Source organism: Symphalangus syndactylus, chromosome 23 (genome assembly GCF_028878055.3).
Source record: "Symphalangus syndactylus isolate Jambi chromosome 23, NHGRI_mSymSyn1-v2.1_pri, whole genome shotgun sequence".
NCBI classification, from domain to species: domain Eukaryota; kingdom Metazoa; phylum Chordata; class Mammalia; order Primates; family Hylobatidae; genus Symphalangus; species Symphalangus syndactylus.
Genome location: NC_072445.2, coordinates 45169978 through 45197282, shown reverse-complemented (window position 1 = coordinate 45197282; position 27305 = coordinate 45169978). Strand labels below are relative to the sequence as shown.

General features: G+C 39.3%; 1 protein-coding gene across 1 annotated transcript in view; it reads left to right on the top strand.

The window, feature by feature from the left end:
- The first annotated feature begins 4977 nt into the window (after nucleotides 1-4977).
- SCGN (secretagogin, EF-hand calcium binding protein) overlaps nucleotides 4978-27305 on the top strand; it is a 42236-nt gene continuing 19908 nt past the window's right edge. Inside the window, exons 1-6 of the mRNA XM_055264258.2 lie at nucleotides 4978-5248; nucleotides 6144-6214; nucleotides 14337-14429; nucleotides 17958-18047; nucleotides 22548-22604; nucleotides 23036-23113. Coding sequence (XP_055120233.1) covers nucleotides 5167-5248; nucleotides 6144-6214; nucleotides 14337-14429; nucleotides 17958-18047; nucleotides 22548-22604; nucleotides 23036-23113 — 471 coding nt within the window. The 5' untranslated portion in view covers nucleotides 4978-5166. The remainder of the gene's footprint in view (nucleotides 5249-6143; nucleotides 6215-14336; nucleotides 14430-17957; nucleotides 18048-22547; nucleotides 22605-23035; nucleotides 23114-27305) is intronic.

Sequence of the window (27305 nt, the reverse complement as noted above, 5' to 3'; positions counted from 1 at the left end):
TTTCAAAAGATAGCTACTATATATCACATTCTCCACCTACAATGCAGTTAGATTTAAAAATCAATAACAAAAAAGTTACATAAACCATGTGTATTTAGAATTTAGGAACATTTTAACTCATGGTCGAAGGGAAATCACAGTGGGAATCAGAATAAAATTATAATTAAACAAAACTCATAGGATGTCTCTTAAGCCTTACTTGGAGGGAAATTTATAGCTTTGAAATGATTATATCTTAAAAAGCTGCAAATTAACAAGTACATATATATTTAAGTTAAAAAAGAAATGATTACTAATGTATCAATATTTTGTGAACAAAATTTACAAACTATTTGGGAAATAAATATAATAATGTCCTTATTCTGTGTAGACACCTAGATTTAGCTATGCCTACCATTTGTTTAGTAAGTACTATGTATCAGACTTGGTGCTGAGATAAAACTTCTATATAATTTAGGAATGTAGACCCAGAAGGGAAAAAATAGGAAGAAAATAAATTTAAAAAGCTGCACTATGCATTTGTATTGTTAAGTTTGTAAGAAGATGGCTGTATAAGTGGCTGGAAAAATACTTACAGTTTCAACTTACTTTGACAGACCTAGAGCTTTTAAAGCACTGGTTTTGTGCTTTAGTACAGGTTACAAAAGTCTTCTTTCATAATTTAGTGATATCAGCTCCTTAAGAAAAGATGGTATCATTGGGGTAATACAGAATTCTAAATAGCCACTGTTTGCAAGACACAGTGCCAGATGCTATGTTCTGTGGGGTAGGAAGGGGAGAGAGGACAAGAAATGTTGAAGAGCCACTTGAATGTGATAGGCTTTTAACTTTAGCACTTAGCCCACCTCTTAAAAAATCCCAAATTACCCCAAACAACCACCTATAAAATCACTATTAACTACTACTTTAAACTATTCAAAGATTTTTATTTTTATTGTTAATAATGACATAAAAAGGTATCTCTTCCACTGCTAATAGCAGTATAAATCAGTAAAATTCAGCTGGAGGCCACTTTTAACTGTATGTTATAAAGACTTACGATGTTAAGCATTGTTTAGCCCAGCACTTGTGCATTTAGAACTTTATCCCGAAGAAATAATTACTAGAGTGTGCAAACATTTAGCTGTAACAGCAGAGGTTTATGATAATGAAAACCTAGGGACAACTGAAAAGTCTAAAAAGAGGATATTAGTTAAATAAATTATGATAATACTGGCATTAAAATAATACCATAGAAGAGTATTTAATGACATGCTTCATAATATTAAGTGAAATGAGCAAGTTACAGAGCAGTATAAGCTACTTTTAGTGCCTATAAAAAATTACTGTAAGGACATCAACCCATATGTGATTATTGCTAGTTATCTCTAGGTGTCAAAATTATGGAAGAAAATTTTCTTTCTTGTTTTGTAGTTTTTCTACTCTAGATTGTTTAAATTATCTGTACTATTCATGTGATTGCAAGGGAAACAGTAAAATGTATATATTTTTAAAATAACTGTTTCTAGTGTTTTCTTATTTTCTTATGAAAACCACTGTCCAATTTCTTTTGTTCTGCTTGCATGGCCCTTTGGAACTGGTGTGGCTTTAAATCAAGGCTGTCTGTTTGAATTCTAAGGTCTACTATATAGTCTGTGAGATGTCTACAATGCTTGAATGTTCAACAACATAGGAAGATGAGTATTGTTTATATTTCCAGTTAGAAATATCATTCTGAGTTTGTAAAAAGATGCAGATATTTTAGCTTAAAATCGAATGGATGCATCAGGGTTAATTAACAATGCTTCCAATTACAGACCACTGCCGCTTCTTGTGCAACTAACCCTCAATTAGCTGTGCTAATAAGAAAAGCAGGAAATGTTTGCAGGAGAAAATGAAATCAGTAGGGAAAAAAGAAAAACAACTGATTTTAGTCTCTAGTTTCAGCCATCAATTGTCAAAACTTACCAGGATTACATATAAGTATAAATTCTTACCTCTTTTTGAAAGAGGCAGTGTATTAATACGAAAGTAATGTTAATTCTTTAGAAGTTTTTTCCTTTTCTCAATTATCCTTCAGAGACGCCGTACCTAAATAATAAAATGACCAGAATATGAGCAGCAGGAAACTTATAGACAAAATGTTGGTCAGTGGTTCTAATGTAATCCCTAGGGGAACATTTAAAAAAATATCAGTGTAGAGGTCTTTCTCCAAACCATTTAAATCAGAATCTCTGTGGAAGGTGCTAATTAATCCATAAGATGCATAATGTATTTCAACTTGATTCCAGCTGCTGAATATTTGCTTTACTCTGAGTTCTCTTTTTGGACAGGAAGGGACTCTGATAAACCACCTCTGGTTCTTTCATCCCCATCTCCATCACTCCATTTTTAGGCAGGAGAACTTTTCCAATGGGACAGTCTTACAGGTGTCTCTTATAGGATCTTTAAATACCTTCCTACTGGCTCTCTTCTCTGTTAAGGGCTTGGATGATTTTCTCAAAGAGAAACTTTTATATGAGGGAATGCAGGATTCCTAAGCAGTATCTCCCTACCCAGTGCCATGATAAATATTTGGATGCAAAGAAAACAGGAAATAAATCATTGAATGGAGAATGCAGCTCCCCAGTGGAGCTCCAGATGACAGGCTCCTGGAAAGTGTTCCAAGTTCTGTTTGTTCTCCAGTCCTGAGAACAGTAATTTTTGCGGCTGTACTTTTCTTCTTCTTTCCCTGGATTTCACTTTTACAACTTTAAAAAAGTATAATAGCTTGCATTATATGCTTACTGCACAAAGTTTTAAGATAAAAGAATTACAAATAGCAAAATTGAAATCATCTGTGAGCCTTTCTCTTCCCCACTCCAGAGAAACATATCATTAATGTCATTATTGTATATCTTCCATGTTTTCTATGTGTAGAAACATGTATTTTATTTTACAGAATTGAGTCATCATATATGTACACTTTTGTAACTTGCTTTTTAATCTTAACCTTATGTTTTGAGAAGTTTTCTGGATCATCGAGCTTCAAAATCAAGATTTCTGTGTATGCAGCGAAGCCCATCATAGATATTTACTATCATTTATTTAACCATCCCTCCACGTTAGATCTTGATTATTACTTCTGAAATCTGCCTTGTTTTATCTTTTTCCACTATTTATTGGAAAACAAGATCAGCCCTGGTGAGTTCATACCAATTACTTTTCCTAACTGGTGCTTGACATTGTATCCACTAATTTCCTAAAGTCACAGATGATAATTACAGATACCGAACCCTTACACCCTCCTATGCTACATATGCTTTTCTCCAATTTTTGTAACCAGCACTTGCTTAATTGGTGATAATACAGCTTTTCCTCCTTTAGTCTAAGCCACACTCCTCAAAAATCCTGAAGTTTACTTCACCATCTTCCAAATATGTATGCATGGAAGATTCATCATTTTCAACATTTTAGTAGCTAACTTACACTGAATGTTACTGTATATACTGTGACAATAGGTTTATATGATTTTTTAATTTGACCTTTATGATAATAACACTGGGTAAATACTTCTACTATTCCCATTTTACAAAGAAAGTGAGGCTTCTTTTGAGTAACTTGCCCAATATCACACACAACTAGTAAGAGGCAAAGCTGGGCCCTGAACCCAGAACTGTTTTCTTCTGAACCATTTTTTTCATTATTATTAACTAAAGTCCATATTTATTCAAATTTTCTTAATTTTTACCTAATGGCCTTTTTCTGTTCCAGCATCACATCCAGGATAAAACATTACATTTCTTTGTCATTTTTCATTAGGTTCCTCTTGCCAATGACAATCTCTTAGACTTTACTTGTTTTCTCTAATAGAGTCACCCCTCATCAGCTACAACACCATAGCAGCTATAATTCATTGTGCATTACTATGTATGGTTCTGATCCTCACAGAAACCCTCCAAAACAGATGTTTTAATCCTCATTCTATAGATAAGAAAATTGAGGATTAGGGAGATGAGAACTAATGGTGCAGTTCACAAAGCTGGTAAATAATGGAACTCGGATCCTGACCCAGGACTATCTGACCTTGAGTATCATGTTCTTTTCACTACTCTGGTTTAGATGACTTATGCATGCATGCTTTTTATAAATAAATCTGAATGCTAAAACCAGAATCAGGGTGCCATAAAGAAGAGTTATATCTGGTTCAACTTTCTTATCTAATATCCAAGCACTTTCTATAGATTATCCAACAAAAGGTTCTAAACATATAGTCAAAAGGTATCAGTGTAGTTTGTACACTTTTCCACAAAGTATTGCCCAATTTTGAACAGTCCTGATTGTCAGAAAGCTCTGTGTTCCTCCAACTGATTTTTATCCTTTGGTCTTAATGTGCCTTTAGGAGCCAAACACAATCATCTGAGCCTTCTACCTAAGTACCCTGCAGGCAGACACATCTCCCCCAGACTCTCTTTTCCTGGCAGAGTATGGCTTAGTTTTTATTTTCCTCAGCATCCTAATGATGCTACTTTAAATCATGGTGACTTGCAGTATCCCTATTTAGTTGCAAGTCCTTATAGTGCATTATGGTACAGCAATGTGTATGTCCTATACAACCAGGACTCAATAATTGCTGTTGACTTACTCCTTGCTTAAAGGGAACCACTTACCACCATCACCATCCCTTCTCACCTACCCTCTCCACACACTACATTTCTAAATCCTCAAGTCCAAAGGACCCTAACACTGACACTTCTTGCAACCCTTTAAATGAGGCAGCTCTCCCTAGAAATCCCCTTGAGACACAAGTTTGGAAAGTGAATCAACGTAAGAGGGATGTCTTCTCTGAGTCCGAGAAGCAAGTTAAAGGGCAAAAGCAGTAAGCCATGGACGCCTGGAGAGTTTCTTTCTTCCTGAATCCCCCGCAGCGCAGAGACAGACAGGATCTGCCAGGACAGCGCGCATGGCGGGCGGGGACAGGCGCGCCAGTAGCGGGGCGGGCTTCCAGCAGCTGGTTTTGCTGAGGGCTGAGGGACGGCTCAGCGACGCCACGGCCAGCAGCGCTCGCGTCCTCCCCAGCAACAGTTACTCGAAGCTAATCAGAGAGCGAAAGAAGCAGGAGAGGGAGTCAAGAAATACGGTAAAGGAGTCCTTACCAAAGTTGTCTAGGTCCTTTCGCGCCGGTGCCTGGTCTTCGGCGTCAACACCATGGACAGCGCCCGCGAACCCACTCCGGGGCGCCTGGACGCCGCTGGCTTCTGGCAGGTCTGGCAGCGCTTTGATGCAGATGGTGAGTAGAACAAGCCACTTGCACACTCAGGTGTAGACGTGGCTCCAAGCTCAGCCCGTTGAAAGGACCTAGAGTTTCCCCTTTACTGTAGGAAAAGTTGTCGACCTGGGTTGTTAATGCATTGTACCTAATACAGTATCATTAACAGACGTTTGGCATACTGGTGATACACATCTATATACCTTGTTAAAATTCTGGGTAATGAATTTCCACTTTCCCCTTTCCAATCTCTCTTTGTGTGCGCGCGCGCCGTATATGGTAGACATACATATATATTGTATATATAATGACTGATATCATTGTATATGTTCAAGGCTTTGTGGGCTGAGACTCAGCTATTTGAAGTCATCCTTCCCTAAATGGGCTCACTTTTACTCAGTGACTTTGTTGTACACCCCTCACTCTCTCAAAATTAGAATAAATTTTATCACTTTCAAAATGACTCCTCCACCAAAAAACTACTTGAAAATAAAATGGAAATACTTAATATTTGTTTTTATTAATAAAGAAACAAAATATCTAAAAGGTGTGTTTTAACTCTGCAAACTAGGATTCAATACTTACACCTGTTAAGTTTCTCCAAGCTTCAGAAATTTGGGGGTTAAATTTTATTGTAAAGTTCATGTTTATTCATTGATTAAAATTCATGTGCTTAATAGCCTTCCTTTTCCAAGCACTAATATAAACCCTAGCATAAAGCACTTATTCTGGAACAGTGTTTACTGTTCAAACCCATGTATTCTAGAGGTAGGTGTTGGCACTTTGTTATTGGAATAACAAAAAATAGTGTTGATGGAAGCTTTATAAATTGTGAGATTAAAAACATATTAAGATAAATACTGTCATGTGTTATTTTATATGTTAGTATTATTTATGTTTATTTTCTTGCATTTAGAAAAAGGCTACATAGAAGAGAAGGAACTCGATGCTTTCTTTCTCCACATGTTGATGAAACTGGGTGCTGATGTAAGTACTTGCACACTAAGCCTTAATTTATGCCCCTTAGTAAGATACACACATCCAAGTCGTACATTGATTTGTACCTATTAATTCCAACTGACCTCTTTTCTTCCTTGCATGTATGTAATTTCTCCCTCTCTCCTAGCAACATAGAGGGATTTAGGCAGGTTTTATAAAAGGTGCAACTGTAGCATTAGACATGCTGGTCACTGACTTTTAGTGTAACATCTGTCATCCACTCAGAGATCCTAACTGTAGACTCAGTTAGCTTGGTTTTGAACATCTCCTTGGTTATGTCTCTGCTAATTGATTTATACCTGGGGATAAAGTAGCCCACTTTGTTCAAAAAACTGGAAAACATGTTAAGCACATTAAAGTTCTGGGTGTTTAATATGTATGATACTCCTCTGATAGCAAACTACAAACCATTTAAAATCATTTTTCCATTATTCATTTTATTAGAAGAGATTACAGATTTTTCAGGGAATGACAAATCAGAAAACAACCAGCATACTCAGAGCCCAGATACAAATGGAAGCCAATCTATCTAGTGTCCATCTGATGGTAAATCTGTCCTTGGGAGATGTAAATGAACTCTTGAAAGTCTCTGTACCGAAGCAGAGAAAAATTTTACACAGAAACACATGAGGGGAGGCCAGCCTGGGGATGGGCTCGATCTGATGAAAGCTCCAGCAGGGCATGCATAGTAGAAGGAGACGCTCTAGGGACAACTGAATTTAAATGAATGATGGAGATACTTTGTCCTTATCCTTCAGCTGTTTATCTGAGGAATAGAAGTGCATCACATTCTCATGTGAGAGCTCAGTGAGGGAACAAGGAGCTCTTTATCACTGTTGAGAACATGGGAAGGGTATGTGAGGGGCGCGGGAAGCCAGTTCAGAAACAAAAGGGCTGGCATCTGCATCCTTCAGCCACACAGATCTCTTGGTCCCCGTCTATTTCTGTCTGCCTCTCACATTCTGTCTCTCTCTCTTTGTTACGTCTGTCTCTGTCATTTTTCTGCTCACTTCTGTTTCTCATCTCTCTGTTTCATGGCTCTCATCTGCCACTGTTTCTTGCCTTTCTCTGACCTCTCCTTTGCCCATCTTTCTTGTCTCTTTCTTGTATCAGTTTCTTATTTGTTTCTCCATCTCTCTGTCTCTTTGTTTTCCCATTCTTTTTCCAGTCTCTCTGCTTCTCAAAGCTCTTTTGGTCTCTTCTCTCCCCAAGTCTTTTATTTCTCCTTTCTTCTTTCTTTCCTGTCTCTCTTTTTGACCTTCATTTCTTTTCTCATCATTTTCTCCTTCACCCTTTTCTTTGTCTCTTATCTCCCTTTTTCTGAACCTTTTATTGCTCTTTGTCTGCCTGCACTCCACCCCTTACCCTGTGCAGCCTGTGAAGTGAAAGGATCAGCAGATGAGAAGAATAGAGACACAAGCCCCTTCTTTCCTCTGTTCAGACCACTTGCACACACTCCTCTTTATCCTTCATTCTTGTACCTACACAAGCTACAGGTAGAGCTGAGGAAGCCTCCCCCAAGTAAGGCTTCTGCTTCAATCTTGCCAGCCACTTTCACATGCCAGCAGCCCATGGTGAAGGCCACCAGCCTTGCCCACAGGGCTTCTACTTACAACTGTAAATGTAAGGCTTATCGTGTTCCAGAAACCCATCTTATCTATCATGGACATGGGTATTTGAGGAAAGCAAAAAGACGAAGTTAAAACCACTCAAAATCTTGGAATAAATGGGATGGCCAGCTCCTAAAAATCTATCCTCAGGGAACTGGAACTTCTCACCTTTTCAGAGGGCTCCTTGCTCTAGTGATTTATAAAAGGGAGGAGAAAAATTGCTGTCAATGTTGAAGCTGGAGTATCTAATACTCATTCATCAAGTTGGGGTCTGCTCTAAGTTGAGGATGCTGTGAGATATCTTCATCTGAGGTCTTGGCTAACCTTAGAAGCATTGTTGCCATTGTGAGAGAAAAGAGGGATGTCATCTCTTGCAGCTTGGCTGTTTTCATCACTGTCCCTATCTCAGACCTGGTCCATGGACTAATGCTCTTACACAGGGGCAAGTGTAATCCTCGAGGAAAGAGGACAACAAAGGACTCACTGGTGTCCTGTGCAACTGCATTCAGTGCAAATGTCTCTGAGGCTGGAACGGGGGTTGGAAGGTCTCATAATCCTTAACCTAGTGCAAATCAAATTTCAGTATGCCTGAGAATTATATTTTTTTGTTAAAATGCAGACCCCTAGGTCTCATCCTGTAGGTATTTAAGTACATTTGGGGTCTGCCAAGGATCTTTCATTTTAAAGGCACTCAAAGTCAGTTTGTGTGTTTTTTTACCCTCTTTTCCTCCAGGAACAGTGACTCTTGGAGAGGGGCTTCTGATATAATTAGGCCAATCCCACTGAGCTGTGGCAACAGCCCCAGGCATATCTCATGAGCACTTGGCTGGGAAGAAAACTTTTGGAGCCAGGATGATAAGTTTGAACTCTTAACTAGAAAGGATATCATCTGCCATTGGATGCCTTTCAAAATGCTGAGGCATTACTCTGGGGAGTGTGTTTGCAGGGACCTTCACTGGGCACTCCATGCTAGCTGGACAACCATGATTAAGGAAGCTATTCCTAATTTTGGGTTTTGTCTCTGATGAGTGATAAGTAGGCCTTAAGCAAGTTCTTAACAATAGGGCAGGACTTCCAAAATGGAAGCCCCTTCAGTTCAGGAACAGTCACCTTTTGATTGTGACACCTGCTTTTGATTGGTAACGCCCAGTGAGTACAGAATCCAGCAGCAGGGAGGCCTCCACAATCAGGCAGCCCCTCGCTCTGGTGTTCAGCAGTGGTAAGCCAGCCTTCAGTGGCATGAATAGCTCTACTTTCCTCTGCTGATTAGTGGGTCACAGAGATCTCAGAAGAAGGTACTTTGAGGTTTCTAAGAGCAAGCTGCCTGCTAGTCTATCCAAGAGAGCAACCAGCCTGCTTGTAATTACCTGTTTCTCAGAGCCTCGGAGGGGATTGACTTAATGGAAACATCAGCTGCAATTGCTGCTGTTTCTGTTACTCCCTGCAAACCTTTTCTTTCCAAATGCTGAGATTTTAGCCAGTCCATGGATAAGCACCAGATTCTATGCGTACATACCCCTCATGTACAGACTGAACCACATCCTGGGCCTCTTTCAATACTTCAGGGATATAAGTACCCTGCTGGAGCCTAGCGTCTCAGATAAGGACTGATGGGAAATTACAACAGAGGAAGCCCCAGTTTCTTTTGCTTTAGGTCAAAGGGATAGTCATGAGCTTTGAGGTTAGGGGTGTGAGAAGACAGAAGCCAAGATTCTGTGCCCTCAAACTAAAGGTAATGTAGAATCTGGCCACTGTTTCTTTGGCTTCACATTTATTTACTTTAAAATCTAATTTTTCACCAACGTGACCTATGTTAGTTAACTTCCTTTGGGAATGCCCAACCCATCATAAAGAATCATTTATTCATCCAACAGATCCTGTGTTCCAGAGTTAAAGAAATGAATGATATGCTTGTGGAGTTCTTAATCTAAAAGACCAAGCCAAAATTCAAAGTGAAGTTCAACCCTGTTGAGTGATTTCCATTGTGCTTTTCCTGTATGGTACATGAACCCTCAAATGTAAGCACACACAAAATCTTTGGTGCTGAGACTAGACAGGTTAATCCCACCACGATTAGTGGGGTGTCACATGAGGAAACCTGGTTGACAGAAGAACTCTGAGTCTCAAAGAACCTGTTCACCTTCCACAGAGAATAAAAAAAAATGCACCTCTTGTCTCTGAAGGCCCACTGCAAAGAAGACTCATGGGGGTGTGGGAAGGACAACTACGTGTGGAGGCAGAAATCCGATGCTCATTCCCTATCTCTGCACCTAGAGCTGTGTGATAGCAACATGCCATTTAAACCTCCTGGGTCTCAATTTTCCTATCCATAAAATAATAATTATTAGAATAATGTTTTGGCCTGCCTGTTTCACAGTGAAGACCAATAAGATAACACAAGTGAAAGGTGCTTTTAGTTGCAAAAGCACCCAACATGTATGTTCTTATGCCGATGCAATATGTTCTTGGGTCTTTAGTTTTCCCAGTGTTTATTGTATGCCCCACTTTGCCTCAGATCCACCAAGGGGTTATCCCACACAGGATCAATGAAGCTGACTCTCTTAAACACTGAAATGCTTTTAAGGTTATATATACATATATATATATATATATATATATAAAATATATATATATATATAATATATATATATTATGTGTATATATGTACATATATGTGTATATGTGTGTGTGCATATATATATGATTTCCAGTTTGTGAGAGCAAGTTTTCCAAGCTAGGGTAGCCTTTGGAGGATGCCTTAAGTCATACTCACCACCACTCTTTGGTCCTTCATGAGTAAAGGAGGCTACTCAAAGGAAGACAGAAGACAACAGACACACTGTCACCTCAAGGACCTGTTAGACTTGCTCTGTCTTAGACAAATGATACAGGCATTATCACTCATTTCTTCACTTGATGCTTTAGTTTCAAATCACGAATGTATTTTTTCACAGTTTTTAGTCTGGTATGTGTTCATTTAGAAAGCTATTCTTTTTTTTTTTTTTTTTTTGAGAGGGAGTGTCACTGTCTTGCCCAGGCTAGAGTGCAGTGGTGCGATCTTGGCTCACTGCAACTTCCGCCTCATGGGTTCAAGCTATTCTCCTGCCTCAGCCTCCCGAGTAGCTGGGACTACAGGCATGTGCCACCATGCCCGGCTAATTTTTTGTATTTTTAATAGAGATGGGTTTTCATCATGTTAGCCAGCATGGTCTCAATCTCCTGACCTCATGATCCACCCACCTCAGCCTCCCAAAGTGCTGGGATTACAGGCATGAGACAGCACGCCCATCTGGTATTCATTTTTTTTTTTTAACTAGACCCTTCACTGTTCCCCACTTATAATCACCATATGAATATGTTTGGTTGATGTTTACAGAGTCAGACTGTCTAAGTCCTCTTATTTTAATCATTTTGTGTTTCTAAATACAGAACCAAAGCCAGAGATACAGCAGATGACCTTGATATGGCTAGAATACACAGATCCATTTGATTCATACATCATCTCAATCACAAATGCTAGTGGTTTGGGTTTATAATTTTAAAGAATAGCTATACATATAGATGCTGTTTTTTAGTTCTTATTCATATAACTTTAATTTTTTCACAGAGACTCACCTTCACTGCAATTTATTTCAAATAAAGTTTATTCCTCACTATTTATGATCCATTTGGGAACTATACAAGCCATTAATTCATTAACCTCTTTCTGTCACATGCATTTCATCTATTTATCATCACTTGCAGCAAAAAGCAACAAGTGAAAAAAAAGGAAATACAATTCTATCTTTACACTTGCTGACAAAAGTTTGTGTGTGATTGAACAGGGAAGAGGCAAACTACTGACTGACATGAAACTTGGCAGTTCCCTATATATCCAGTATCCACACCAATCCTGGAAGTTTAAAGAATCAGATATTAGAGGATCCAATAGCTTAAATCATATCAGCTCACAGCATCTTTTCTACCTCACCATTATAACCTGAACAAACATTTGCTATGCACCCACCTCCTGCAATGAGTTGGTAAGATGGATGACAATTGTCGGAGGCTGAGGTCTAGCATAATGCCCAGGAACTTCCCTAGCATTAAAATTGTTCTTGCTGACCAAAGTGTTCCCTGGTTCTCTAAGAATATGCTTTCAAACCTTCAGGGTCTTATGATATTTAAAGCATGTGTTTATCTAACTAGTTGCCAGAAACCATCCTGAAAAATCCCCAAAGCAAGTCATCAAGCTCTCCTTGCATTTCGTTTGAACCATTTCTCATTTGTTAACGACTTAATGTTGGAATGCAATGACTCCATTAGGTGCTCTCTGCCTCATCTCAACCAACAGCAAGGTGTGGTGGAAAGTGCACTAGACCAGATATCAAATATGCTGGTTTCAAGATTGTTCTGCCAGTATTCAGCTGCATCACCCTTCTGGCCTGTTTTCTCCATCAGTGAAATGAAAGGGCAGGGTCTCAGATCCTTAGAAAAGGGTGCCAAACATCCTCTGATTTTTTTTCTTCTTTATTCTTTTGCTTCTAAATCATGAAGACTAATCTGAAGGAATCATACGTTTTGATTTATAGATGCAGCAATGGATAAAATTATCATGAATTTGAGTATTAGTCTTCATATGTTAAGATCTGGAAGGTAGAGAGTTTGTACTACTTTTCTACTAGATTTTCTACTCACTGGAAAACATTTGCCATATGCAGTCTTCCCTGGGTTTTATGCCTGAGAGCAACATGATGTGCCAGGCTAAAGTGTTTTAGGACATTTTGTACTAGGAAGGACTAAAACAGAGCATGGGTTGTTCTGGCAAGTTCTTTGCCATATGCAAGAGGTCAACTGAAGAGATGACAGCCTGATGGGAAGCGGTAAGGACTGACAGCCCCTCCAAGTCAAGACTACAAAAAAACCAGAAACATTTTCTCAGCCAGTGTTGGGAAAATGATAAAGGAGAATTTCCACATAAGAAGCTGGAGCACAAAAGAAAAAAACAAGGTCCCCAAAGAGGAAGAAGCTAGCAGGCCAGCAAGGAAGCCAGGGGCTAAAGGGTATAGTACATTTTTTTCTGCCTCCCAGGGCCGTTGTGAAGATCCAGGGAGATAATATTTGTTAAAGAGCTTGGCTTAGTGCCCATCCTCTGGCTGGCACTCCAAAAATGTTTATTCACCTGCTCTTCTTTCCTATTCTTAGGAACTGGATGTGGCAGCTGTTAATTCCCCACCACACTTCTCTTTCCACCATCTCCTCTCTTCTTTGTAACCCATTAGGGGGAGGTCTCAGTGGAAAGGAAGGCTGGATAAAGATGCCTTCCACCAGCCTGTGATGGAGGGCAAAGACCAGGTCTCTTTTGCTGACTATAATATCACCAGGCCAGAATTGTGTTTGGCACATGGTAGGTGCTTGACAGAAAGCAGTCTTTTCTGGGTTTTATACCTGAAGGCAACGTGTTGTGGTGGGCTAAAGTGTTTTAGGACATCTTGAACCTGGGTTGTTTTGGCAAGTTCTTCCTTATCTCAGGATGTTGCATTACCAGCACATGCTGGGGTTATTCTTGAGAAATACAAGTGAGAAAGGCAGAAGAACTGAGTTAGCCCAAGGCCATCCAGAGAACTGTCCTGTACACATGTGCATGGATGATGCATCCAGAGAGTGTGCTGAAGGCTGAGTCACTTCCACCCCCAACACCAACAGGGAGGATAGTGAGTCAACAGGATTACCTCTTCTCAGCCCGTCTAACTTACAGCTGGAGGGCTTGGGACAAGAGACAGCATGATAGTATTAGGGAGAATGAATTTCGCATAAATTTCAGCAAGTCTAGAATCTTAGAACTGGGCACTGTTTGGGATTATCTATGCTTCTCAACCCTTGCATCAGAATTAATTCTTCATTGTTGGTTACATATGTCACTTTTACTGTAGTAACCATAAAATCCACCAAAGAATACAACTAAAGTTCTACATAGAAGGGAGTTGCAACATCTTTGGTTAACTCGGCAATTACCTTATTACTTTGGTCTCCTCTTTAATTATTTCTCCCTTCTCATTATTTTTTTTCCTCAGAGAATACAAAAGAAGATTAAAAATGAGTTACAGACACCTGGGGGCCCAGAAGAACTGGATTTTTCAGTTAAAAAATGTAAAACCTCTGAGTTATTGGGAAGAAAACCTGTAATTACAATACAGTCTTTTGTTACAACCAAATATAACACTGTTCAAATTTGTTCTTTTAGCACCCTAGTCTCTAAGCTACTTTTCATCAATATTTTAGTAACTCATTAACTGTAAATTGTACCTAGTCAAGATTCTAATTAGTGCTTGGTTGCTCAAGAAATCTCCAGCATTGCTCTCTCTTCTACAAAAGGGTAAAATCACTTTAAATGGCCAAGGAACCTACCTTCCAGGTTCAAAAAACATAATTTTCACGCTGTATGTTTTGAATATTTGCTATTCTAACTATATCTTTGAGATCCCAGTGGCTTTAATGTGGCTCTGTTTGGTCAATTGCAGGACACGGTCATGAAAGCAAATTTGCACAAGGTGAAACAGCAATTTATGACTACCCAAGATGCCTCTAAAGATGGTCGCATTCAGATGAAAGAGGTAACCTTCCTGACTGTATCTTTCATGGCTCTACTCTTCTTGACTGTCTTTTTTCTTTACTTTGTCGTCTTGGGCTGTAATATTCTTTGAAAGACAATGGAAACTTCATATTTGATCAGGAAATTAGAGATTTCTGAAAGGCAGTTGGCCTAGATAACATTTTAAAAGTAATCACCTCTCCTTTTTCATCTACTTTGTAACAAGGAGTGTGCAATTCTTTTATCATTTTATTTAGGTCAATCAATATTTGTACCTATTTTATAATTTGGGAATTGAAACGATAGAGGCCTCTCAATTACTTGATCTACCATTTGTCTCTTTATACAGTGTCCTGTTCAAACTGAACATTGATATAAGGAAAAACTTACTGATAATAAATAAGGTTAAACTTCAGCATCAGCTCCCAGTGCATGTGGGAAAGATCTATCCCTAAGATTATTGAAAGCACGACAGACAATAGCTGTCTTTACTTCAACTCAACCCACTTTTATGGAGCACATACTAAAGCATGTAACTATACTACATGTGTAGGGCTGTGGATGGTCTACAACTTACCTGATCATTTCTCCTTCCAGTTACAAAAATGTTTACAGTTTAGAAAGGACTTCCGGCCGGGCGCGGTGGCTCACGCTTGTAATCCCAGCACTTTGGGAGGCCGAGGCGGGCGGATCACGAGGGCAGGAGATCGAGACCACGGTGAAACCCCGTCTCTACTAAAAATACAAAAAAAATTAGCCGGGCGTGGTGGCGGGCGCCTGTAGTCCCAGCTACTCGGAGAGGCTGAGGCAGGAGAATGGCGTGAACCCGGAAGGCGGAGCTTGCAGTGAGCCGAGATTGCGCACATATATTTTGTTATTGTATTCCCATAGTAGTTAAGATGATGATAGGCATGGAACATTATCCCCATTTTGCTGATAAGGACTTGAGTTACTTTCCTAGAATAACATGACCAAATAAGTGGTAATGGTTTTAGTGGAACCCTGCTTATAGATATGAATCTATACAGGTTCATACTATGTAGCTATAAATCTGTATGTGAAAATGAGTCAATCTGAAACTAAGATATTTTTTCATAGTCAAAATTGCCTGTTAGACATATTACCTGACACTGGGAGAGCTAGTCTCTTGATGCTGTGACACTGCCATATTTGAGCAGTCAATATTATTGAAGAAAATAATAGGACAATTTCTTCAGGAAGTTATGTTAATAGAGCAGGATAATGTCCCTTTATAAAAAGTGGGCATGTTCACCAGGATACTGCCTTTTCAGAAAACTAATAAACTAAACTCTAGATTTATGAGTGTAGCTGTTTCCAAACTTTTAATCAAAGGCAAAATTGTATATGTAACCAAAAATTCTCATTATACTGGATGTAAAAGTATCAATGTATGCATCAACAGAACAGTAAATGCAAACAGCAAGTTAGGTGCACTAAACAAAATATTCCTAACTACATGTTCACTGTTGTGATTTTCCAGAACCTGGAACAGAGCATAGCACATAGTAGTGCTCAGTATTTCTCGACCTAATTAATGAATGAGAAAAACAGCAAATAACTGAAAACTACATCATTGTCTTACTAATAACAGATAGACATTTCCGAGTAATTGGCCAACCATTTTGTCTTGTAATCCTGCACATGAGTGTCACTGAGTTTGTTGTTTGTACAAAAACTGATGGTGCAAGACTGCATCGTTCTCAAGGCTCCTTAAAACGTTATGAGTCTGTGAGTCTAAGGAGCAGCAAGGCCTTTTGTTTCCCCCACATTCCCTTGCTGTACCATTGACCATTTCACTTACTCCAATTACAGGTAGTCGTGACATAAAAATCAGCCCACTTTGACTCATGTTGGATTTTCTAGTAAAAAATAAGATGGGAAAAAGGCCACCCTTAGTCTCAAAGAGCAGTGCCCAGTTCCAGTTGACTCTGTGTAGGTTGATGGGAAAAGCATGAAGTCAATACGGTGGAATATGAAACCTTAGGCAAGTTACTTAATTTCTCTGAGCCTCAATTTTATAATCTTTACCAACATGGCAGTTATCATTTATTGACTACTTGATATGTATGAGGTATGTTCCTAAACAGTTTATAAATACTGGCTCATCTTACTTTCAGTCTTCCCATCAGGACCAGGATATCAATATTATTATCTCCATTTTCCAAATGAGGAAATTGAGGCACAGATATATTAACTAAATTACCTAAGATCAAATAATTAGTAAGTAATGGAGAAGAAATTTAATTTCACTCTAAAGCCTATTACACATTGAACTGCACTGCCTGCCATTGATAAAAAGGGGATATTTATACTCATCCTGAAAAAACTGGTGTGAGGACTTAATGAGATGATAACTCAAAAGCACCTTGCTGGTACCTGCCATGTAGCAGGCAGTCAACATCTGATAGTTATTGTTAACATGGTGTGTCCTTGAGCTGACCCATATCCAATTAGAAAATGTGAATGAGAATGTGAGCTAATCACACCTAAATCCCTTCTGGAGCAGTTGCTGTGGACTCAGTCTGTGGTATCGTACCAGACACTGAGCAAACTTGTCAGTTATAGAAGAAATGACCATTGTTTATGGGAACAGCTCAGAAAGAAGACAACATACACTACAATACTCTAGGTTTGGCAATGAACACAGCCAAACCTGAAAAAAGTATTATAACTACATAGGGGAATAAGATATTATTATAACTTTGGTCAAGGGAGTGCATGAAGTAAATCAGTCAAACTGGTGCTCATATAAAAAAGCCGATTGGTTGAATTTATCATACTTGAGTCAACTGTTGTAGTATCTTATAGACAGTAATAATGTAAAAGAATATAAACCATAGCTAACACTCAAGTATCAAGCCAGGCAGCAGTCATTCCTGCTTTTGCGCTGAAGTACTGTATATATACAGCATCTCACCAGCAAACCATACTGACTAAAAGTGTGGGCTTGAGATCGCCAAGCTGAAATACTGACTTCATCGCACACTAATTACAAAACTTTGGCAAGTTCCTTATCTCTGTATAGATCAGTTTCCTTAACTAGAAAATAACAGTAATGGTATGTTGTGTACCCCATAGATTGTTATTAGGATTAAATGAATTAGCATACGCAAGCATTTAGAATAATGCCTGGCAAACATAAGCATTATTTGCTATTTTTATTTTCTGTTATTATGGAATTAAATTAATTTAGTATTGGAAGTTCTTAGAATACTGCCTGGAACATATCAAGCACTTAAGAAACTTATTATTGATATTAATGTTATAGTCATCATTATTTTAGATTTTAAGCTCATGGAAGGCAGATACACATAGTGATTTATATTTAGTAGGAGTGTGATACTTTCTGAAAGAATCAATGAATCAAAGAATGTCAGTCAAGACCACAGAACTGCAAACTGTGCTGTTCATCCTGGAAGATCTGAGCCCTTCTGCCCTGGAATATGCACCACCATGCCTTTTACCAGGGAGCACTCTTCAAATGGACACTGGCCAGTGTCCCTGACTGTTATTCTTTCTGTTCCTTTAGCTTGCTGGTATGTTCTTATCTGAGGATGAAAACTTTCTTCTGCTCTTTCGCCGGGAAAACCCACTGGACAGCAGCGTGGAGTTTATGCAGGTGAGTGCTTGGTTGTGTCTCTGTGGAAAAAGAGGATTGAGACAAGGCTATGATCTTAGCCACCTGCTGTGGCTGCCACCATTCCTGCCCAGTGCTCAAGGGAGAGCTGAGCACAGAGGATAAGACCAAGCAAAAAATGCCTTAGTGATGAGTGAGGACTTTGGTCCCAAACCCCAGTGTTCTCTCAGTACTGTCCTGGGGTGCTCCTGAGCTGACAGACTCCTTTAATTTGGGCTGGAGGAAACTTTAGACAAGAGGCCAGACAGGTACACTGAAGAATGGAGAGGGAGGGGAGGTGGGGGACTATGGAAACTGGAGAGCATGTGCCCCATCTGAAGCCAATATTCCTATGTAGCTTCAGCCTTTTGAGAATACTATCTAAATCTAGACTCTAGAAAATAGCGGCAACTAATTTTAGTTTTTAAGGCATGATGATACAGTCAAAACAATTTATTAGAGTGCTGGTCCAGCCAGCAGGCCTTCTGTTTATAATCATGGGAGAGTAAAAGTTAAAGGCAGTATCAATGACCTCTCTTACCGCTTTCCCTCTGGGCTACCCCCTCTCTCAGCCTCTCAGTGTTACTGCTCTATTGGTGACAACCAACCAGGGAAGGGCAGATAAGGGTTTCCGCAAGTCCAGAGCAGCAGATTCAAGACAGCCACTGCATCCGGAGCCCCACACTGGAAATAGTTACCATGTCCCCATTTAGGAGATAAAAAGTTTTGCGTAGGCAATTCACAGAAGAGATTCTGAAAGGACCATGAATTTATGCCAGTAACTCAAGAAATGCACATTAAGAAAATGATTTTTTTTTAAGCAAAATGGCAAAGATTTTAAGAAAATCCACAAAAATATGCAATGCTTTCAAGGAAGCCCAGAGGTTGTCACTGACGTTCTGTCGGTAGGCATACATCGTGGAATAATTTTATGGAAAGAAATTTTTGGAAAAATTCAATCAGGATCCTTCAAAATTTCATTATCCACAGTTATTTATTTATTTATTTATTTATTTATTTATTTATTTATTTTAAATCTTTGTCCTGGCCCGGTGGGGTGGCTCATGCCTATAATTCCAGCACTCTGCGAGGCCAAGGTGGGCAAATCACCTGAGGTCAGGAGTTCAAAGGCAGCCTGGCCAACACTGTGAAACCCAATCTCTACTAAAAAAAAAAAAAAATACAAAAATTAGCCCAGCATGGTGGTGGGCACCTGTAATCCCAGCTACTCGGGAGGCGTAGGGTGGAGAATCACTTGAACCCAGGAGGCAGACTTGCAGTGAGCATAGATCGTGCCATTGCACTCCAGCCTCAGCGACAAGAGGGAAACTTGGTCTCAAAAAAAACCAAAAAAAAAAAAAAAACAAAAATTCTACTTTTTCAGCATCTATTTTATGGTTAAAACCAGAGATGTCGACAAAAGTTTTCTGTCCAATGATGTTCATATAATGTCGCAGTGTCACTTATAGTTCAAACTGAAAATAACATAAATGTCTAACAATAATGGAAAAGTTAGTTATGATATATTCATATAATTCATTCATTCTACAAATTTTTAAGAGCACCCTAATATGCAAGGCACTGTTCTAGGTGCTGCAGATTCATTAGAGAAAAACTCCGGTATTGAACATTATTAATCACTGAAGATCAAGTTTTCAAAAAATATTTAATGACATGAAGGAAATGCAATACAATGTTAAGAAACAAAATTGTATATGGAATTTGATCTTAACTTTGTTTAAAAGTTGTTTACCCTAAAGCCTGAATCAATAATGTAATAGGTAAGTATACACAAATAAATACTGGTTGTTTGTAAGTGGTAGGATTTCAGGTGATTTTATTCTTTGTACTTTTGTATTTTCCAATTGTGTATAAAGTCATAATTATTTAAAATTTATTTTAAATGACATTTTCAAAATGATTCTAATTGTGTTTAAAAACACTCAGATAACATTTTTAATAAAAATAACAAATAGACTGCCCAAGCGTACAGAGAATATGACCCCCAATTCTGTTTTTTAGTGTATGTTGTAGAAACATGATAGAAATGAAACACATAGAAACAATAAGTAATTCAGGATAGGAATTTCTGGAGATTATACATTTTTTCTTTTTGTATTTCATTAATTTTGTATAGTGAACATGATATCAGAAAAAAAATCATGAATATAGAAAAATAGTATTAAAATGTTAGGCCTAGTGTAGTCTTGAATAATCTTGAGAAGTGGGAAAAGCACATGGCCCTATGGAGGCTTCTTATCTTTTCTTTTTTTTTAAATTCCACTTTTCCTGCCTTTCTAGTTTGTCAATTTTATCTGTAATTTTATCAATTTCCCTTTCTGTACCCAATTTTTAAAACTATCATTGTGAATTCTTGAATTTGTTTTTTAAAATTAACTGTCTTATATCCCATTACATTCTACATATTTTAAGAAATTCTAAGTTAATGTCTTTACTTTTCCCCTGAACCACAGGATCTTAACACACTATAACTCTTACCCACCAGCTCATGTGCCATTATTGTCCAGAATATTAGTTCTATCTTGTTTTCTTTAACCCCACAAATTTTATGCAGTTAAGATTTGTTTCAATTTGCCCACGTGTCACCACGTGTCATATTGCTACCATTGTCTTTGTTCGCCATTCCTTTTTGTATATCTTAGATTTACTTCTTCCTGTTCCTTCTTCTTCCTAGAGTATATCCTTTACTGAGAGTCTGCTGGTAATAAACTCTGCTTCTGTTTATCTGGAAATGTCTTTACTTTGTCTTTATTCTTTAAAGATAGGCTTGCTGAATTGTCACATAAAAATCTTCGGCTCTCCAATGGCTCAGCTGTAGTAAAACTATACAATAATTTAAACGGAAATTGATTGGAGATTGGCACTTAAAAAGCATGCAAAAATTTTAAAAATTATTTGAAATTCTCATAGTTTTGGCATATTCATACGATAAAAGATATAAATCACATTTAACTGATTTTATAAACTGGACTAAATTCAGACGTAAATGACAGGGTCTGAAAGGAGTGATGTTTCTGAATTGTTATCACTAAATATCAACATCAGTGTCAACACAGCATCAGTATCAACACCTCCTACTATTCCTGCAGAGTGTGAGCTCAGGATGCTGATTGTGGTTAATAATTAAGGTTCTTGTGGTTGGTAACACAGAACACAGGCAACCCATTTAGGATCTAAGAAAAATCTGTCAATGAAAAAAGAACTTAGTGTAACCTTTCATTTTGTACAAGAGTTAATGAGCTTGCCAATTGATGTGAGGCTTGTCCATGGAATAATCAGAGGTGGGGAGAGTAACAGCATTTATTGAATAAAGCAGTTCAGTGCTTTCCTCAAAAAGTTTCAGCTGTTCTGTCTTCCAGTTCAGTAACTGCATCTTCAGCTGGATGAATGCTGGCCTCACACTAATGAGAGGAGTAGCTTATAACTGGGAATTATCGGAGTTATGTTACCCCTCCATCAGAGACAAGACCGCACAGGGAAGATTTCTTAGGGGACTTTTCTGCAGTGTAATTTTTTAAAGTTCATCTTTCATTAAGGTTTTAGTTTTGAAGTTTTAGTTTAAAGCAGGCACCTCAATCTAATTTTCCACCTGTGTGGGTCCCATGATTTATTCCCTGTCTACCGCATGTGCAGTTTTCTCCTAAAACTGCAGGCTTTGTTGCCAGGGACCGGCAGATATACTTGGGACAGGCTTTGGTTTCAGTACTACATTATCACTCCGAGTTTATGCTTTCCCATCATGTCGGGTCTCTTAGAAGTCCTTTCACTTTCTTGCGATCTATGCAATGTAATTAAAAGCTATTGGCAGGGTGCGGTGGCTCACGCCTGTAATCCCAGCACTTTGGGAGGCCGAGGCGGGCTGATCACAAGGTCAGGAGATCGAGACCATCCTGGCTAACACGGTGAAACCCCGTCTTTACTAAAAATACAAAAAATTAGCCAGGCGTGGTGGTGGGTGCCTCTAGTCCCAGCTATTCGGGAGGCTGAGGCAGGAGAATGGCGTGAACCCAGGAGGCAGAGCTTGCAGTGAGCCGAGATCACACCGCTGCACTCCAGCCTCAGCGACAGAGCGAGACTCTGTCTCAAAAAAACCAAAAGTTATTTTCATAGGATGCTGCATTTTTAGGTATTTAGTACTGAGGAGGTTTCTTAGTTTGTAGTATTGCCCCAAACTGAAGTTCATCCCTTTTTATCTTTCCATTCTGAGCTTTCCAAAAGGACCCTTTTGATGAAAGCCCACTCAATGGTCTTTCATTGAAACCATTGTGGCCCTCCTTAGGTGGATCCAAGTGAATGCAGTGATCCATTTGTGGTGGATTCTGCCCAAAATTGCTCTCACCAAAGAAAGCCTAAAGTTTCCCATCAAAAGTGGAATTTCCATTCAGTTAAGTACTGTTTTCAGACGTTGAACTGTAGTAGATACCACATAATTATTCCAAGTTATCTGAGGATAAATTAATTAATGACTTTTGTGTATTTCAGATTTGGCGCAAATATGACGCTGACAGCAGTGGCTTTATATCAGCTGCTGAGCTCCGCGTGAGTGTCACTGGGTGAAGGGTGGATTTGTTTATCATTGGGAATTTGATATGTGTGTATCATGAATTTGATTTCTGTGGGCCCAAGAAAGATGCATTTGAATATGTGACTCAAAAAATACATACATATGTGCATATATGTATATATATTCATTTTTAAAAGGTTTAGGAAGTGCAAGTCACATTGCTTTCTCTGGAAAAGAAGCATAATTGAGCATTTATGGTAACTTTTTCACACTGGAGCTATTCCCTGGGTCCTGTGAGCTCCCTATAAACAGTGACAGCCCTCCATTCTTGGATTTATTGCTTGCTAAAAGCATTTTATTTCCTCCTGGAAACAAACAACCCACAATTCTTGAAATAAGGCCTTTTAAGACCTTTGCAGTTTATTTGCTCACTATATAAAGTAAGACTCTTCTCTTGGCACCACAGAACTTCCTCCGAGACCTCTTTCTTCACCACAAAAAGGCCATTTCTGAGGCTAAACTGGAAGAATACACTGGCACCATGGTAAGTAATGAGTGTAATCTCCATGAGGGCAGCTCCCCCACTCCCTCCCCAGACCCCAGAAACAGTGTTTGCTAGAGAGTTCGTCCTTGAGAAATTGAAGACTAAATGAATGCAAGAGGAAACCTCAACTCTGAAAAATACTGGCTAAAACTGTACTGTTTTAGACTCTCTCTTGTGACCAGGTTGCATCTATTTGAGAGAGAAAGCTGTTCACCAGTCTGTGGGGAAACCTGAAAAGTTCAGTCAACATTAGGTTTCTAAGCAACAGCCAATAACCTCAATGTTAATTGAAGTCACACGGAAACAAGTAAATACAGACTTAGACAATCAGGACCAAACAGATGGAAGCTGCCTCTCACCACAGTGGATGATTCTCCTCATTTAGCATGTTGATTTAGTGCAGTTGGAGAGTCAGATAGATGGAGGATGCATGTCCTACCTCTGCCACTTACTAGCTATGATGTAAGAAAACTGTCAAGCCTCTCAACTTTATTTACTTCTCCTGTAAAATGGGGATGAATAGTACCTAATTCCTGTGAGGGCAAATGCATTGATGCATATGAAGCACTTGCATACTGTACAGAATATAATGAGTTAGCTCTTATTGCAGTAGTTGTCATTATTTCATGTTCCCCTCATGTCATCCTTGTTCCAAGTGACCTTGAGACTATTTTTGTGTCACGCTCCACGGAAAGTGGTGAAGTAGGAAGCTGCCTTTGGCAAACTCATCCTCATGTTCTGTTTCAACACCTAACTCGATGCATTTCTCCCAGTACTCATCAATGATTTGTATTGAACTGCATCTGGCTCCTTTGTCTTTTCTCCTCCCCTATTCCTTTCTCATCCCTATGTGTGTGCTTCATTCCTATTAAAATCTTCAGGTTTCTTAATTAGTAAGCAAGGAAATTTGCTGACAAAGCCTTAATTACTTGTAGGATTGTTATATTTATTATATAAAGAGTTATTGAGCAGAATCACCTCATTGAGCCTTATGGTGAAGTCAGGGATACATATTACTGAGAAGAGTTTGTTAAAATGTGTACCACCAGGTTGACATATTTAGGCTTTTAATTGGTGTTTCCAAATACTATATTATTTCTAACAACTTTTCTGCAGTGTTGGTATTGTTCACGCAATTTTATATATCTGATGACTAAGGCTTAGAAAGGGTAAGTGAATAAGTCACCACCAGGTTGAGTTCTTAAGCTCATTTTAAAGATCAGATAACTAAGAAAAAGTGTTCCTTAGCTAAAGGCATCTGTTAAGCTGGAAGCTAAGCTCCCCTGGTTTTCAGCCGTGGAGCCTTCTCTGCTTTCCCTCTGTACTCTGCTCTGAATGTGCCCTCAGTCAAGTGAGTCCGCGCTGGGAAGGAGGCAAGTGCTCTTGACCCTGGTAACTTGTAATTGGCCTAGACAGGAGAAAGCAAATGCCAAGGAGAGAATCGAATCTCAGGACAGGATCTCAATTAAGGAAATTATTCAGCTTCTTACTGTGTTGATTTGTTTTAATAGCATGCAAAATGATGTCTGAAATCCTGAGTAAATATGTGCTCAGCACCAAAGGGTGAAGTGGGAAATCCCCCAGCAGTGGGAAGCAGTTTCCCAGCTTAGGTTCCTTTTGACCTAAGCTCCAGTGAAGCCCTCTAACAGAATGAATACTATGAAAAAGGAAATTAGATGGAGATTGCCTGGGGTACAGAACAATAAGGAGGTGGTTTTTCTAGTTCAGCATATTTTTAACGTTGATTTAACAGAATGTTAGCACTGGCTGTTGTTATCTCAATTTTATTGACTTATAAAACACGACCTACTTAATGAATATATTTTCATGTAGAATCTCCAGCATGTTGCCAGTATTCCTTTGACTATCTTTGACTCTGAGGGGCTTGCCCCCACCTCCAACTAACCATACTAAACCACTACTCTTTTACTTCTTAAGATAGCTCAGCTTTTTCCCCCCTACTTTTTTCACATGGTTCTTGCTCATCCTTCGATATTCAGTTAGATATCAACTTGCCCTAAAAAAAAAAATATCTTCTGTAGCCTTCCCTCCACAGTGAGCCCAGTACCCCTTCTCTGTGCCTGTGTGGTGCCTTGTGCATATCATCATCTCAGCCTCTTAATAATTTAATTTATTCCGCAAATATTCATTACCTATCTACTATGCCCCAAGCATTATTCTAGTCACCAGGGATTCAACAGTGAGCAAAATAGACAAAGGGGAGACTGGTAACAAATAGTAAATGTAATTAATAATTCATTATATTGCATAACAGAGGGTGATGAGTGTTATGGAAAAAATTAAAAAGTGGAGTTGGGCCAGGAATGGCAGTGCTAGCAGGAGCAGTTGGGGTAGGGGACTGGGAAGAAGGGGTACTTTTCAATAAGGTGGTCAGGGTGGCCCTTCTGAGAAAGTGAGATGTGAGGAGGGACTGAGGGTACAGGAGGCACAAGGCCCCTAGTGCAAGAGCGCACCTGGGGTTTTTAAGAACAGGGAGAGACCAGCATGGCTGGAGCAGAGCAAGAAAGGATGAGACTAAATAGCAGCCAGACCATCACGGGATTTTTAGGCCATCATGAGGACTTGGGGTTTTAGTGAGATGGAAAATGGCTAGAGGGCTATGAAGCAGATGATGTCAAGATTTGCCCCCTGGGTTGAGAAGAGTCCTCAATGGGCAAGTATGGAATCAGGAAGATCTGCTGAGAGGCCATTGTTGCCATCCAGGTGATGGAAGATGGCAGCTTGGACTCAGGTGAGGTGGCAGGAGAGGTGAGAACTAAATATATTTTGAAGATAGACTTGAGAAGATTTCCTGATGAATCAGGTGGGAGTCAAGGATGACACTGATGTTATCTGTTTATGGGTCTTGTACCCCACTAGCCTGTGACTCCTCAAGGGTGAGGAGAGCATCTCACCTTCTTGTCCCAGCCCTCACATGGGACCTGACACGTAGTAGGCTACTTAATGCAAATTGAACTGAACTTTCAGTTGTTACCTAATAGCCAGCTATGATGAAACCATGACAAAATAAGGAACATTTGTCTTTGGGACCCTCCTATCTCCCCTGTCAGTGTTTCTTATGACCCTGTGCCCCATTATGGCTCTTGCTCCCTCTTGGGGTGCTTGGAGGGTTGCATATTGCACATTTCAGCATTTTGTACAGAACTAATCTTCCCCAAGCAGAACTTTATGCTCTGAAATTCTCCTTTTCCCCTCCCCCTTAAACCAGACCCTCCAGGGCAGAATAAGAAAGGGTGCAGTATGTGACTGAAAAAAGATGATGCACATCACACATCAGGCCAGCAGCCGTAGTTGCCCAGAGTTCTTCCCTTCACAGCCTTCAGGCTTGAATTAAAGAAGCTTCAGGCTGGCATCATCTTACAATGGGATGTCCTGGGCTCAAGAAATTTTGGCAGTATGCAACATTTTTAGTTTAGATTCATAAGTCTAGAGTCCTGGGAAGTAGCTGAGGGAAATCAGAGTGATCTTATCCAATGTTTAAGTATCTAGGTTGAGAACTGTCCATTGGCCAAGATGGTCCTGTTATTCTATGTGTGTTTAATTGCCCACACCTCATAGCTCTTCTGCTCATGTGTGCTGCAGTTAAGTACTCATTTTGGTTCTAAACTGTCCCATGGAGACAGGTCCATAATCAAGCAAACTCCAGATGGCCCCTGTGTTAGGCCATTCTTGTGTTGCTATAAAGAAATACCTGTGACTGGGTTTATAATTTATAAAAGAAGGTTTCATTGGCTCACGGTTCTGCAGGCTGTACAAGCATGGTGCTGGCATCTGCTTTGCTTCTGAGGAGGCCTCAGGGAGCCTTTACTTATGGTAGACAGTGAAGCAGGAGCAAGCACATCACATGACAAAAGCAGGAACAAGAGAGAGAGAGCCGAGGAGGATGCCACACACTTTTAAACAACCAGATGTTGGGAGAAATCATTCACTATAGCAAGGACAGCACCAAGGGGATGGTGCTAAGCCATTCATCAGAAATCTGCCCCCATGATTCATCACCTCCCATCAGACCCCACCTCCAACATTGGGGATTACATTTCAACATGAGATTTAGAGGAGACAGCATCCAAACTATATCAGCTTCTCATTGGCTTTTTATGCACTGAGGTGAGAGCCAAGTGTGGAGAAAGCTGGTGAAAGAGTTTCCACCCAAAGAATTGAGTTTAATCAG